The sequence below is a fragment of the Anguilla anguilla genome, chromosome 2 (assembly GCF_013347855.1).
Source record: "Anguilla anguilla isolate fAngAng1 chromosome 2, fAngAng1.pri, whole genome shotgun sequence".
Lineage (NCBI taxonomy): Eukaryota > Metazoa > Chordata > Actinopteri > Anguilliformes > Anguillidae > Anguilla > Anguilla anguilla.
Genome location: NC_049202.1, coordinates 24,097,567 through 24,113,786, shown reverse-complemented (window position 1 = coordinate 24,113,786; position 16,220 = coordinate 24,097,567). Strand labels below are relative to the sequence as shown.

Below are 16,220 nucleotides of genomic sequence, written 5' to 3'. Positions count from 1 at the left end.
CTTTCTTCAAAACACCTTCAATTTGACTGGATCTTCTCAAAATTCATAAAAAGATCAAATACAATTTCAGAGGATGTTCAGAAGCACCATTCCTGTCCCAAACCAGTAGTTTAAAAATGGAGGACAGACAAAATGTAGGAGCTAACCGCCTGGTTAGTCTATAATTATACTGTATCTGTGATTTTATTGTTATTTTTATGAATATTCAACCAAAAACCCCAAAACTCTACCAAAGGCTCCACCATTCTACTGTTGCACCGCTTCTACCTTTTATCACTATATTCTGCCAAAGACCCCAACATTCCACAGTATTACCATATACCCCAATAGTCAAATATATTGCTACATTAACCAGGTAACCACCACAGCATGATTGCTGTTCCTGATCCACAGTACATCTCAGTATCACCAACAATCTGTTGGACTCCTGTCACGTCAATAACCTCTGTTAGTCCAGAGGAATGGCAAGCTCAAGGGTGGCCACAGTGCAATGAACACCCAAACACAACCACAGAGCTCCTGGATAGCACAAAAACTGTGAAGCATCTGCAGAAACACTTGCCTCCATTCTGAGAGAAAACCCCCTTTATACCTCTTGAATGAGAGCTAACAGGGTGGTGTGTTCCTGTGGCAAAAACTTCAATCCACTAGGCTCTGTGGGGATGTAATTAAATTGACAGATCTAACAGTCAGCAATCACACACAATTAAAATTCCAGTCCTCTCAGTAGTCCTCCGGTTAGAAACAAAATTCTCATAATTTATCTCATAACCCAAGTTAACATGAAGCATGTTAACATTATAGGAACTCCACTGAATCCTGCTAGCTTTTAAGTATTCACCCACAAGCTGGAGTGGCATGTGATGCATGGCCTGGGCTTTAAAGATTAATACATTACATGTTGTAACTCACAAAAATTTGTCTCCATTCGCTTCTGGCTTCCCAACTCCCTCCTCCCCCACCCATGTTCTAGTGTTCTAGACCGCACGCTGCTCCTCCCTAAGGCCACAGTGCACTATTACATAGTAGCAATCTCAGTTGACTGTTGCGACATTCACAGCCCAGGGATGTATGCTCATTTGCACCAAAGATAGAGGACAAATGGTGTAAATCATAAACTTTAGTCAGACTGGGGTCCGTTGAGGGGAAACATAACAGACAAAAGAAAAGCCATAGACATAAATCTGTGGGTGGGGTTGGGGGGCTGTTTAAGAGAAAAGAATAAGACAAACTCATAAAACTCTATAAAACTCAGGAGCTCTATAAAAGTCCGTCCCTTCTACCTCCCTCGGGAATTCAGCTCCGCTATAATCACAGCAGTGTATATACCCCCGCAGGCGGATAAAACGCGCGTGCTAGAAGACCTTTACGGAGTAATCAATGGACTAGAGAACGCTCACCCTGAGGCAGCTTCTATTGTTGTTGGCGATTTCAATAGGGCTAATATGAGGAAAGTTTTGCCTAAATATCACCAGCACATTAACTTTCCTACCCGTGGTGACCAGACTCTTGACCATTGTTATTCTCAAATACGGGACAGCTATAAACCCCTCCCCCGCCCTGCCTTTGGCAAGGCGGATCACACCTCCATTCTTCTCCTCCCAACCTACAGACAACGCCTAAAACAGGAAAAACCGTTTTTTCGGGCAGTTCAACGCTGGAGTGAGGAATCCATTGCCACCCTCCAGGACTGTTTTGAAACCACAGACTGGCAGATGTTCTGTGTTGCAGCTGATGGGGACATTAATGAATACACAGACTCTGTCTCAGCCTACATCTCCAAGTGCATTGATGATGTCATCCCGAAAGTCAATGTCAGGACCTTCCCCAATCAGAAGCCCTGGGTTAATGGTGATGTCCGTGCTAAGCTCAGAGCACGGTCCTCTGCCCATAACTCTGGGGACCTGGAGGCCTTGAGGAAGTCCAGATATGACCTACGGAAAGCCATCAGAGATGCCAAAAGAGCCTACAGGGACAAGTTGGAGTCTAATTACCACAGTTCCGACCCAAGACGCATGTAGTGTGGACTGCGTTCCATCACAGACTACAAAGGGAGAAATAGCAGTGATGCCCAGCCCGCCACCTCTCTTCCGGACGAGCTCAACACCTTCTACGCACGGTTTGAGGCGAGCAACGCCATCCCTACTGTAAGGCTAGATGAGGACCAGGACGACTGCACTCTGTCCCTATCTACGGCTGAGGTGAGGAGAGCTTTTAAAAGAGTAAACCCTCGGAAGTCACCAGGGCCAGATGACATTCCAGGCCGTGTCCTCAGAGCTTGCGCCGACCAGCTAGCGGAGGTATTCACCTCTATATTCAACCTCTCCCTGAACCAGTCTGCAGTCCCCACCTGCTTCAAACAGACCATCATTGTTCCTGTACCAAAGAAACCTGCCATCTCCTGCTGGAATGACTACCGCCCTGTAGCACTGACCTCCATCATCATGAAGTGCTTCGAGCGGCTAGTCAGGACCCACATCTGCTCCTTTCTTCCTGACACCTTGGACCCCCTTCAATTTGCATACCGCCCCAACAGATCTACAGACGACGCCATCGCCCTGACAGTGCACACCGCCCTCTCCCACCTGGATAAGGGAGACACTTACGTGAGGATGCTGTTTATAGACTACAGCTCAGCATTCAACACAATTGTGTCTGCTAAGCTCCTTCCCAAGCTCAGGAACCTGGGTCTTAACACCTCCCTCTGCAACTGGATCCTGGACTTCCTGACGGGCAGACCCCAGGTGGTGAGAATGGGTAACCTCACCTCTTCTGCACTGACCCTGAGCACCGGAGCCCCTCAGGGTTGCGTACTAAGTCTCCTCCTGTACGCCCTGTTCACGCACGACTGTGTGGCCACACGCAGCTCCAATGCCATCTTTAAGTTTGCAGACGACACCACCATCCTGGGTCTCATCTCCAACAACGATGAGACCGCCTACAGAGAGGAGATCAGCGTCCTGGCAACATGGTGCCAGGACAATAACCTCTCTCTCAACGTCTGCAAGACTAAGGAGATGATCTTGGACTTCAGGAAGCGACGGGGGGGGGGGGGTCGCGCCCCCATTCACATCGACGGAGCTGAAGTGGAGAGAGTCTCCTGCTTCCAGTTCCTCGGTGTGGTCATAAATGATGACCTCACCTGGTCCAGGCAATCAGACGCAGCAGTATAAACTGCCCAAAAGCGCCTATACTTCCTGAGGAGACTCAAGAAGTTTGGCATGTCAGCCAAAACCCTCATCAATTTCTACAGGTGCACCATTGAGAGCATCCTCACTGGCTGCATTACTGCCTGGTACGGCAGCTGCTCCGCTGCTGACCGCAAAGCCCTCCAGAGGGTGGTGAAGACAGCGGAGCGCATCATTGGCTACCACCTCCCCTCTGTGCAAGGCATCTACCACACACGATGCCTTAGGAAAGAACAGAAAGTCATAAAATACTTCAGCCACCCAGGCTATGGTCTGTTCTCGCTGCTGCCGTCTGGTAGACGCTACCGGAGCATCCGGGCACGGACGACCAGACTCACAAACAGTTTTTTCCCCCAGGCCATCAGGCTTCTCAACCAGCAACATTAATCTCAGGGATCACATTGATCACATGACCTCCTATGTATGCTCCTTCACTTTCTATGTACGTTCAATGTACATTATCACAGTCGTATGCACATATTCATCAGCATTCCTGCACTTTATATGTTTAATATTTAAATATTTAATACTCACTGTCCATATCCCCCATCTGTACAGGCTGGTACTGCTGCTAATATTTAAATATTATATTTAATATTATGTATATTTTAGATATTTATTTGATATTTTTGCTCTGCTTCTACGTAGTTGCTGCCTGCCATGTCATAAGAATTTCTTTGCTCAGAATGACCTGTTGTTATACTGTGCACTTGACAAATAAAAACACCTAGACACTTTGACACTTTAACTTAATAGCGGAGCAGAAACTACTCTTCAATTACATTTTGTGAAATGGTATTATGTCTTTCTTGCCACTTTGTTCATACCACAAATTAAACTGGTAGGCTTTCCCAGGAGCATGCGCCACAGAAGCAGCAACAATGAATATGAATTCTTTGTTTCAAATCTGTGTACAGCAAGGGAGGATGTGATTCCTGTTTTGTTGCTTGCTTTTTGATGCATGTTTTATTTGACCTCGGAATTCTGCCCATCTGAACACGAAGCCTGTGGTCTGCTATGCATCTGAAATGACAGAAGCTTCTGTTTGAAAAACCACTTCCCCTGTTCAGCTCTCTGCAGGCACTCTTTGACAGTATGATGTGGCTCTTCTCTTTATCACGAAGGGACAGTATCCTCCAAATGCAGCCTACTGCTGGCTTGTCATTGACCTTGTGTGCTGACAGCACATTACTTTGTGATGTTGAAGTCTTGACTGAGGGAATGACAGAGTGGCAACTGGGTGGATATGAAGGCAGTCATATGACCAAAATTGCATTGTGGGTAGTGAGGGCAAAGTAGATGAACAAAAGTCTGATGAACAGATAACTGTTAGATATGCAATAATGTATGTATCTGACATTTGCTGCAGAGCTGTTATTATTAATACTGTCATTATCGGAGAGAGTCCCCAGGTTCTATGAATCTCACAGTGCAAGAGAGTAAAAATACTGTATACTGCTGCTATTAATAAGTGTATAAATAACACATCTCGTTCAATCATCATATAATGAAGGCAAATGTATGCTGTGTATTGCTATCATCCTGTCTATCAACCTAATAACAACCACATTCATCTTTGAGCAACTGTAGATATCTGTAAATCTGTGTAAATCAGTTTAAATGTTTCTCCCTGTATAAAGACATATACCAGTGTCCTTACAGTGTACATCAGTGTAAATAATGGTAAATTTGCACATTCCTTAACAATGTAGATCCGTATAAATCAAGGTAAATCACTGTATATCAGTATGTATCTGTCTCTCATTGGTAATAGAACCTGTGTTATGGCCTTACTTCATGGCAGGTCGGCAGGATTACTGCACCCACCCGGGCCAGATCTACATCCAAGCTCAGAAATCGAAATGGCTCCTGAATCCTGTGTGAATGTATTTGTCCTCAGAGATACAGAGGCTGGACAGAATCTGTGCAGGGGGATGAATGTGTTGGCAGTGATACCACAGAGGGTGAATGGGCATCGCAAATCAATTAGTGGCCTCTGATACATGTTATATAGCATACAGTCATTCAGCTTAATATCATGAATGACTCTCGTCCATACCATTTATTCATCTTAATACCATTTATAACTTTTGCGCATGCATTTCATGCATCTTAATATAATTGATAGTTCTCATGACATCATCCATATACTGTACCTATACCATTCATCCAGCTAAATAGCATTGCTGGCACCTAGATGGAGGATGAAACAGCAGACCACAGGGCTTCAGGTAACGAATCCTATTGCTGTGTCATCGCAACATGCTGCCTGTGCAGGAACTTACAATAGCCTGGTATTTGCTTTGTTGTGTGCGGTAAGAGTCAGATTATCTGTTTTAGCTCAGCATAGCCTTTGTGCGTGTATGTGTGTGTGTGTGTGTGTGTGTGTGTGTGCACGTGTGCGTGCATGCATGGTGAGTACAATGTATATGTATGCATGCACATGTGCATGTGAGTGCAAACATGAAGTTGAGCACTTGTGTGCATGCATGTTTGTGTAATACATGAGCATGCACATGTATGCATATCAGTGTGCACATGCATGTGTGCTGGCACATAGGTCCCATGTTCACTGAGGTCAGTGGCTACATCCTCTCTCTGCTATTCCTCTCTCCATTTATGAAGCTCTTCATCAGTCTTCATAACAGCCTCATCAATGATTCACTCTCTCTTCTATATGTTCCTCTCACTCCTTCTACTTGATCCACAATTCTCTCACTTAAAAATTAAATCTGTATAGATCCAAGTGACTGTATTATTCTGATGGAATCCAGAAAGAATTATTCTTTAATAGTCTGTTTTGCAAATGACAAATATGATCTATTTTGAGCAAATATTTTCCTTCCAGAATAGTTCCACTAGTGTTTCCAAAATATGCAATTCATGTTTCTACAATAGAATTATTTATCCAGAATGCTAAATACATGTTTTTTGCTTATGTGCAGTGGACAGACATCACATAGATACTCATGTCTACATTCTGGTGCTATCTGAACTGAGGAATCAGGTTTCTCCACCAATCAATATACAAACAGCAGGAGTCAGTCTTCCGCCAATCAGAAGGCAGAGAACAGGAGTGAGATTTCCACCAATCAGAAAGCGCAGAGCAGGAATCATATTGACATTCTTGTGCCTCAGACAGGAAACATGCTAATGTGAATGGACGTCTTTGAAAAGAGAGACTGGTATCTCCTGTTCAGGACAGAAATCCTCTTAGCAGAGGAGTAATCTTCTGCCTGTGATTCATGCACAGTTTTACTGTTGAACCAAATCCACAGCCAGTCATGGGGTTGCATGGGGTTGCAAATATTGCGGGTTGCAAAATCTCATTTCATACTGCTGATCTTTGGCAAAGAAGCTACAAAATCCTCTCTTTTGGTTTTAGGTCTTGAAGCTTATAATAAGCATGGCTTCAAATCATATAGCTTAATGAATGACGGGGAGTCCTGTCTAGCTGACAAGCACCACGACAGAAGGGTTGTGTACAGTATGTAATTGTGGGTATAGTAGGGTTGTGTAGAGTGAGCTATAAAATTGTGTGTATAGCCTATGTATGGGCGTGTGTATGCAAGAGAGAGAAAAGTATTAAGTTGTATGCAGAGTGCAGTTGTGTATGTATACAGTTAAGCCCAAAATTATTCATGCCCATGCCAAATTTTGAGTTATAGTGAATTTTTATTTGACGAATAGTTTTCTTCTGGCTGGAAATGACATAAGAAGATGGCAAAATATAGGAAGACATTGTGTTAGAGATATTAATGAAAAATATTACCTATTTTTATGTTTTTTTTACATTTTGACAAAACATTCCATGTCCAAAATTATTCATACCCTTCCTCAATAATAAATGGCAAAACCTTTATTTGCAATCAAAGCAGTCAAACGGTTCTTCTAATTGCCAACAAGCTTTTTGCACGTCTCCACTGGGATTTTGGAAAAGAGGCGTGCTCTTTTGCGAAGATCTCCAGGTCCTTGAGGTTGGAAGGCTTCCTTGCTCTGGTCTTTAGTTCCCTCCACAGATTCTCAATGCAATTCAGGTCTGGACTCTGGCTGGGCCACTCTAAAACGTTGATATTGTTTTCTGTTAACCATTTCTTGACCACTGGCTGTATGTTTCGGATCATTGTCTTGTTGGAAGGTCCAGAGCTGCCCAAGGCCAAGTTTTCCTGCAGACTACCTGATGTTTTCCTCCAGAATCTTAATGTAGTCCTCTTTTCTCATGATGCCGTTTATTTTGACAAGGTTGCCTGGCCCATTGGCTGAAAAACACCCCCAAAGCATTACATTCAAACCATCATGGTTGACCGTGGGAATGGTTGTTCTTGGGGTTGAATGCTTCTCCTTAGTTTCGCCAAACCAAAGCCACGTCCCTGTGTCCAAACAACTCCATTTTCATCTCGTCCGACAACAGAATTGATGACCAAAAGCTTTCTTCTTTGTCCAGGTGAAGGCTAGGTGCGCTTTTGTGTGCCTGTCTTGAAGAAGTGGGGTTACCTTGGTCGGCATCCATGGAGGCCAGCCTTGTGCAGTGTCCACTGGAGTGTCTGCCTTGAGATGTTGGTACCAGAATTGCTCAGATGCTTCAGGATGGCCTTGGTGGTGATCCTTGGATTCTTCGTGGCCTCTTCCACTACCATTCTTGCCAGCGCAGGGGTCACTTTTGGCTTCCTACCACGCCCTTTGAGATTTTTCAGTGTGGAACTCCTTGTACTTTTTGATGATGCTTTGCACTGTGGCCACTGGCACTTGACAACACTTGGATATAGCTTCGTAGCCTTTCCCCTTCTTGTGAGCAGCCACAGTGCGCAACCGGAGGTCTTCACTAAGCTCTTTGGTTTTAGTCATGACTTGCAATTGATTATAAACTGACTAGAGAACAACTGCATCAGCTGTTCTCAATTTATAGTTGATTAGAATGCTCTAGAACATGGTAGAAGTTACCAGGACCATTTGGAATAGTATAGAAGCTTGCATTTCCTCAAACATTGCAACAATTTCAAGGGGTATGAATAATTTTGGACATGGCATTTTTTGTAAAAATGTTTTTTTTTAAACATAGAAATAGGTAACATTTTTCATTAATATCTCTAACACAATGTCTTACCATGTTTTGTCACCTTCTTATGTAATTTCCAGCCAGAAGAAACCTATTCATCAAATAAAAATTCACTATAACTCAAAATTTGGTATGGGTATGAATAATTTTGGGCTAAACTGTAGCTGTGTAAAGTATTAAGAGAGTGGAAGGAGTAGTAATGGCTGTTTAATTATGAAGGCATGCAGATGCAAATTGTGGCTATCCCTAGCCGACTCTCTCCGAGCTGTGCTGATTGGATACTTTCAGTCATATGACAAGTGCATCATCACTGGTGCTTCCCTCTCAGGGGAAAGTAGAGCAGGCTAAATTAATGCAATTAATGTAGTAGGCAGGACATAGTTTAGGTGCTCAAAAGAGAGAGAGAGAGAGAGAGAGAGATGAATGGTATAAGTGTAGTGGAGAGAATATATACGGAGCTCCAGACTAGCTTAGGGAGCTGTTAGATACAGTACAACAGAAGTTCCCTTAAATTGCACTACTAAACACAAAAAGCCTTGTTACTCTAAAAAGAGGAATTCACAAGAACAACAAGCATCTATTTATTTTTATCTATTTATTTTTCCCATCTATTGCAACACACTTAAGTCACATACAGATTTTAACCTATTTTATTAGCTGCTGTTGTGAGACCTTTACAGTATAGAGCTGGAGTAGAGCTTAGAAAAGAAAAAAGAAATGGTCAATCAATGTTTTTGCATGACACCAATGAAGAAATAAAATTAGATTATAGTACTGCTGACTATACTCCAGTACTCCAGTAATTCAGCATGGATCTGTACAGAACCACTTTCCAGTGTGTTGGTGTTAATAAGCTGTTAGGGGTCCATACAGAATCATACAGAAGGGGCAATTGCTATTTGTGTAAATGAGGTCAGACTCCATCTCCTAGAAAATTTATGTAAAACAGTATCTGACATTACACAAACTCTATCTATCAATCCCCCTTAATGGATTTTCACAACAGTACCTAACAAGGTGACTCCCATAAAATGGTTAATTAATAACTATATACGTGATTAATGGATCCTGCTATCTGCACTGGCAATAAGTGAAAAAACACTACCAGCTGAATTTAATCATCAAAAAGTAAAATTAATTATAACTTGCCAAAATTCTGATAGCATCGCAACATTGACAGGGAAACAGATATGCAATGTACACATCATATAGCCATTGCTTGCATCCACAGACTATGTGCAACAGAATTTAAAAGAAGGGGTTACCTGCAAACAATGAATGCATTATGAGTAATGTCAAAGGCATAGGCGAGAATAATAATGCAAAGTTACTACAATTTATTTCTAATTTACTACATTTTATAGACCTGAAAACTGGAACAATACTATAAAGTTTCACATTCCTGAGGACCACACATATATGTTAAACATAATTTTTACTTTGGATGACTAATCACTCTGGTGCTCCAGAGATTATGAAATGAAATGAATGTACACTTGCATTTCATTCTATATACCTGAATTTTACTCTGTACACCTGCATTTCAGTCTGTACACCTCCATTTCAGTCTGCCCGTCTGCATTTCACTATGTATCTGCATTCTATACTGTACACCTCCATTTCAGTCTATAACTTGATTTCAGTCTGTACACCTCCATTTAAGTCTGTACATCCTGCATTTCATTCTGTATGCCTGCCTTTCACACAATGATATCTGTTCCTGCTACATTCCCAGTCCTAAGATAAGTTTTCACGTAAATATGTTTCAGATCCAAGCATGCAAATTGTTTCTCACTGGTACAAAAACATGTGCTTTAATACAACCCAAGCATACCCAAGCACACACACTGAACAAATTGTACAGGATTTTGAGTTCATATGTCATATGTGCGTCACATCTCTACCTATGCATCATTACAAACAGGAAATGTAACACCACACTCCTTTGTTCCTAGGTGCCACCCTGCCACACAGCCCTTCTAACCAAGCAGATAAGGAACAATCAGAAGGTAAACTCACCTGTCTTGACATGCAGGTGCGGTTGAGTAGGCGTGACTGACGGCCCTTTGGAGGAGCGATCGCGGTTCCAAGTGCGGGTGGTGCCGTGGAGGAAGGGGTGGTTGGAGGGTGAGGGGGAGGAGCTGGGTGGAGCCACTCTGGTGGAGGAGGGGGTGCTGTTGCGGCCGTTGCCAGGGCCGGTGCGGCGCACCGTGGTGCTGCGGGGGGTGACATCTTGGCCAGCCGGCGGCTGCGAGTGGGGCGAACAGGTGGTGGTGGTAGTCGTGAGGCGGGTGCTGATTCGGTTGTGGAGGTGCGGTGTCCGATGGCTCGGTACGAGGTTTGGCACTGCACTGGGATGAGTACCGGGCCGAGATTGGACCCTCACTGTGGGGCTGCCGCTGGAGGTGGTGGTGTGGGGGTTTTTGGGGATAGTGCTGGGCTTGGAAAGAAATATGGGGTCCTGCCCGATCCCCTTGGCATCCACCAGGTCTGTTGGCACGTAATCCTGCACCGACCCCACCACGATCCACTTCAGCAGCATCAGGCTGAGCCCCAAGCCTACGAAGCCAATGGAAAGGGGGACCACACACAGCCAGGTCTGTGGGCGGGGCCACAGGGCTGATCCACAATGCAGGTTCCCTGGCTCTGGGGCGGAGGCCTGTTCCCCACCCACTGAGGTCCCGCCCCCTTCTGGTTCCTCCAGAACCATTGTCCCAGTAATGGCCACTCCAGAGATCTCGCTCATCTTGCCGCCTTACCACTGGTCAACCCCAAAACTGGGCACCAGCTGGGCACTAATTACACAGGGCAGAATGGCAACACTGAGCATGTCTCTCTCACACAAAAAAAACACACTCACTGATGTGCTCATGCAATCTCACACATAAGCAAAAGGGCTCAAATGTACATAAAAACACACACACTCAAACCTGTTCACACACACACACACACACAGAACAGCTCACACACAGATATACACACACAAAGGCACATGAAAACAGAAACGCACACGCACGCAAGCACACCCAGAGGGCTAGGTGCAAGGAAGTGCAGGATCGGTAAATCCAAGGACACGCTGAATGAGAAACCGTCGAAAGAGGAGCAGGAAGAGGGATCCTGGAGTCACTGTAAATCCGCTCGTGTATAGCATCCAGGCCAGAGCCGTTACAGAGCGCAGTGGATTCAGACAGCCCTTGCTTTTATTTTAAAGAAGATTTTACATTTAAAATTTATTATTAACATTTTTTTATTATTATTTTTTTTTAATTATTGTTATTATTATTACTGTTATTTGTGCTGTTGCTTTGTCGTGTCTTCCAGCTCACAGATCCAGTCTTGTCCCCTCCACATCAGCTGACTCAGCTCGTCACCACGGAGACAAGACCTGCGTCCCCCAAATCACCAGCCGCCTGTGCATCTGGGAGGGACAGAAGGTCCTGGGTTGGGAGTAGCCTTGGAGGTGCGAGGTGGTTTACATCCTCCTGAGCCGGCTCCAGTCCCAGTTCTCAAGAGTCAGAGTCCCTGTGGGTCCCTCCTTTTGTCTGTCCATGCACCCGCTCACGCCCTGCTGTCCATCCACTGCCTCTCCTTGCAGCAGAATACACACCCTGCAGTCATCCCTCCGCTACATTCCACCACTCAGAAGGGAAACGCCGCTGCCAGGGATGGAGAGAGAGAGAAAGAGAGAGAGAGAGAGAGAGAGAGCTCCTCTGGATGTCCACCCTTTTGTCGCTATAGGGTTTTCAATCTCCTGAGGGTTTATTTTATCCTCCGTTCATCCTCTTTTCCCACCCACCAATCTTGTATTGATACGGCAGCTGCTTAGCTGCTCAGGCCAGAAAACACTACAGACCTACCATGCTGAGAGACAGAGAGAGGGAGGGAGGGAGGGAGGGAGGGAGGGAAAAAGAGCTGACATATGAGAGAGAAATGGAGAGAGGGAGAGAGAGAGTGAGAGGGAGGGAGGGAGCAAGACAGGCGTCAGAGAGAGAGAGAAGGATGGAGCAGTATTATGAGAGGGGGAGGGAGAGCAGGCATCTGGCAAGGGGAGTATCAGATGCTGTGAGACTTGTGCAATATAAGAGGGGAGTGGTGTGCATAGACTCTTCTCTGCACACAGCAACATCACGAGGGGTGTGGCCACACACCTATCCACCAATGAGGTGGGAGTTAGAACGGGAGACTGAGGGAGGTACAGAGAAGGTGGGGGAGACTAATAAATAATAAACAAAACCTATTAAACAAATGTGTTCATGAAACCAATAAAGCGAAAATATCTTAACCCCTTAGCGCACATGCCAAATCTGGCCAATCTTTGCCCATTTATGGGGTACCCTATTTAAAGCTTTAAAACTCCAGATGTGAACACCACAGAGACTTGGCACCTGCTTACAATTTAAAATACTAACACAGATTCGTTTTTATTCATAATGTTGGAAGAAATAAAGTGCCACAAATGCAATTGTCTAGACAAAGAAATCCAAAATGAATTTGCACTTTTTTAGTTTGCAATGAAATACTGAGAGATTGCATATATAGAGCAGGTTAAACTATGCATGTGCTGGATCAAAAACTTCTTGACCACAAGTTCATAAAATCTATGGGTGGATATGTAGAACTACTATAGATTTATGAAGCAAAAACTAAGCGTCTCCAAATCTATCCAAAATGTCTAAATTATGAATTACTGTAAATCACAACATATTCACGTATTTCATTACAAATCAACTGTTTTGACTATAAAACTCACGGTTGCATTTTCAAGTGGGAATTATAAGCTTTCCATCAGTACAGTAGTCTAAAATATCTAGGGGTCCAGAAACATATACATAATTTCTCCAAAAATTTATAAAATGCTTTTTGTCCATTATAAAGCATATAAATGAGCCCCTTATGAAGGTTTAAGATGAAACATTAAACATTAAAACATTAAAAATAATGCAAAAAATATCGTCACACAATGTGGTACAGTACCTAAATGTGTGATAATTAACTGTGGTATGTATTTCTATACTCTGTAGTCTCGTATGTTTTCTTGTATGGGGATCATGAGACTACACAAAAACAATTTTTAACCGTACACCACATTTTGGCAATGTTCCAACACTCACGTCATCACTGTTGCATGCCTCACAAAAACTATTACATTACTAACTAACGCTTATATTACAGTGTGAAATGTCCACATTATATAATATCACTAACCTATTTAAAGACATTCAATTTCAAAAGTAACGTATATAACCGAAATATTTTGAGCTGTAATACTTGCATAGCAATAATGAAATCTTATCTGTGTTCAGTAGATGGAGACAGAGACTGTAAATCTGTGATGCTATCCGCTTCTGTTTTGCTCCAGAAAACGATGTTAGCTCAGTCTGTCAGCAAACATATGGCTTAGCTATTCTCATAAGTCCTCAATAATAATAGTATTGTCTTTTACTGCTACCACAGAGTGAGTTCGTAAGTGAATGCAATGATAACAACATTTTCGGTTACGCTGACCTATAAAATGCTATTCCAAAAGCAAAATTAGATATGGTATACATCGTTAGAAAGCTTATACTCTCACCTACTGAATAAATGAATTGTCAATTAAGCCAGACTGTACTAAAAATGGCGACAACGCCGTAAACAACAGTGTGGTATTACGCACAGCTATTTTGGAAGGTACCCAGGCGTCACAAATGCGCGTATATTTCACAAACGGATTGTCCAAGGCAATATATGACCACTCATTTTCCAAAGGGACATCTCTACGCGTAAACCAATGGCAAGGTTGTATATTTATTCAATATTTAGTCCCAGATTTTGACTGTAGAATGACATGGTATAATTTTTGAAAACTTTACTTCGTTATCAGTGAGCAGCGTTTTCACTGCTGTATCGGCATCTTACGGCTATTGTCGGGTTTATCTTGGTGCTATGACGGAATATGATTTTTGAGCAGTGAAAGAATATTTTTTATGAATGCCCAGATAGACAATATTGTCCATTATGTCATGGGTGGGGGGTGTAGTTTCAGATGAGACTCCAGGGAGGGCTGATGGTTAAATGAACGAACAGAGCAGCAATGGTGACGCAGCGAAACTCCGTATTCGGCATAGTTGTCGCGTATCGTCTAATAATGAAACTAAAACAAAGCGTTTCTGTTTTTAACTCATACTTTGGTTGCAGTAGCACTGAATGTCTGAGTTCAGCAATCTCGGCACGCTGGCGTGCCAACCACTATGGGCTTTGCGCTGAGAGGTTAATCTGATTTAAAGACAAATGCAGTTTTACAGAATTTCATTATCAGTATGAAATTGTTTCAAAATGGTGAATGGGGTAAAGTACAATATAAAATGTCATAAAAAATTGATGCACTTGGAAAATAAATATGTTTTAAAATGATTAGAGTATAGAACTCAGGACACTGAGTGGAGCAGGACTGCTGAGTCATGATCTGAAAAAAATAAATGCTGTACAGCATTGTAACGCTTAGAAGCACAGGGACTCATTTTGCATAGTACTAAAGTCAAATTCCTGATGACTTAGTCATACTGTTACAGTACTGGGGCTGCAGCAGTCCGGCTGGAGTACCACTGTCAAACCGAGGCCCTGACAGTAAACATTAAGAGCAGAATCAGTAGCAAGAAGACTTTTGATACATTAATTTACTCAGGACAACTCTGACAGCTACACATGTTTAATCTGCCAGTGAAAGCATCAACTGATAAAGACTGTGGGGCTTACCTTAAGGCATTGCTCTCCAACCCTGGTCCTGGAGAGCTACAGGGTCTGCTGGTTTTTGTTTTCACCTTAAAATCAGCACCCAGTTGAGACCCAAGACACCAGGTGAGTTGAATTAACTGTGTAATCAACTGCTCTAATTGATTCATGAAGTGCAGAGTTACTATGATAACCAGTAGACCCTGTAGCTCTCCAGGACCAGGGTTGGAGACCACTGCCTTAAGGCCTCTGGTCAGGTAAAGACAGAAGCATAGACAAAGGCTTCTCAGAATTGCTCCTGGGGAGCCCCTGTGCATGCAGCCTTTTGTTAGAGCCCAATTTTCTATAAAATTACGGTTGCTGCAAATGTGTTTTAGTTCTTTGCTATTTATTTCCCTTAAGATAAGCTTAAAATGTGTTATTCTCATTGCCATTTGTGTGGTTTTTGAGCTCTAAAGGGGAATCCATAAAAAACTGATATATTTGCACCTATTAAAGCATCTCCAGGAAGCATCTCTGGGTCATGTATATGGAAATTGTGTTAATATTCATTTCAGCACAAAAATAACACTTTTTGCAAACAATGGCTGAATAAAGGGTGTTTTCTGATTCATAAAGATAATTGCAAATTATCACTTACAATAAGTTTAGATTTATTTAAGTGCCCTGAAGCCCAGGCATAATTCAGTGCAGTCCATTTAAACGCCATGCAATATGTAAACTTGTGACAATTGTCATAGTTACAAGACTAAAACAATACTGTTAGGTGTACAACATTAGAATTCTTTGATAACAAAGATGACATGTCACGAGTAAAAAAAACACAAACTCAAAAAGGGAAAATTAACAAAGACTTTACTTACACAACAGAGAACAAAAAAAACGAGGAAAACCAAAAGGCTATGCAGGGCACTTCCAAAAAAAAAAAACACACAAAAACAGAAAACTCAAAATTCAAAACACATACAGATTAGAACACGGGCAGGACAGAAACCAGGCAGGAATGAACAGACAGAAATACACAGGTGGAAACACAGTCAGAAACACACAAACACAGGCAAGCAGATATATACAAGTCAGAAACCAACACCTGAGTCAAGGGGACAAAGAACTTAAATAGACAAGACACAAGTGAACTCAATACATAATCAAACGAGAGGGAAGGGATAACGAGAGGCAGGTGGGGACGATGATTAAATAACGAGACAGGTGGTAACAATGATTAATTAACGAGACAATAATGGAAAACAATAATACAATTAACA

At 42.8% G+C, this 16,220-nt stretch overlaps 1 protein-coding gene across 2 annotated transcripts in view; it reads right to left on the bottom strand.

Moving 5' to 3' along the window:
* Window positions 1–12,143, bottom strand: part of LOC118220668 (pro-neuregulin-3, membrane-bound isoform-like) — a 275,492-nt gene extending 263,349 nt beyond the window's left edge. The window contains exon 1 of one of the 2 annotated variants that reach the window (XM_035404723.1): window positions 10,264–12,143. In XM_035404723.1, the coding sequence (XP_035260614.1) occupies window positions 10,264–10,990 (727 nt within the window). In that variant the 5' untranslated portion in view covers window positions 10,991–12,143. The remainder of the gene's footprint in view (window positions 1–10,263) is intronic. The other variant, XM_035404722.1, reaches the window with a different exon arrangement.
* Between the last annotated feature and the right edge of the window lie 4,077 nt (window positions 12,144–16,220).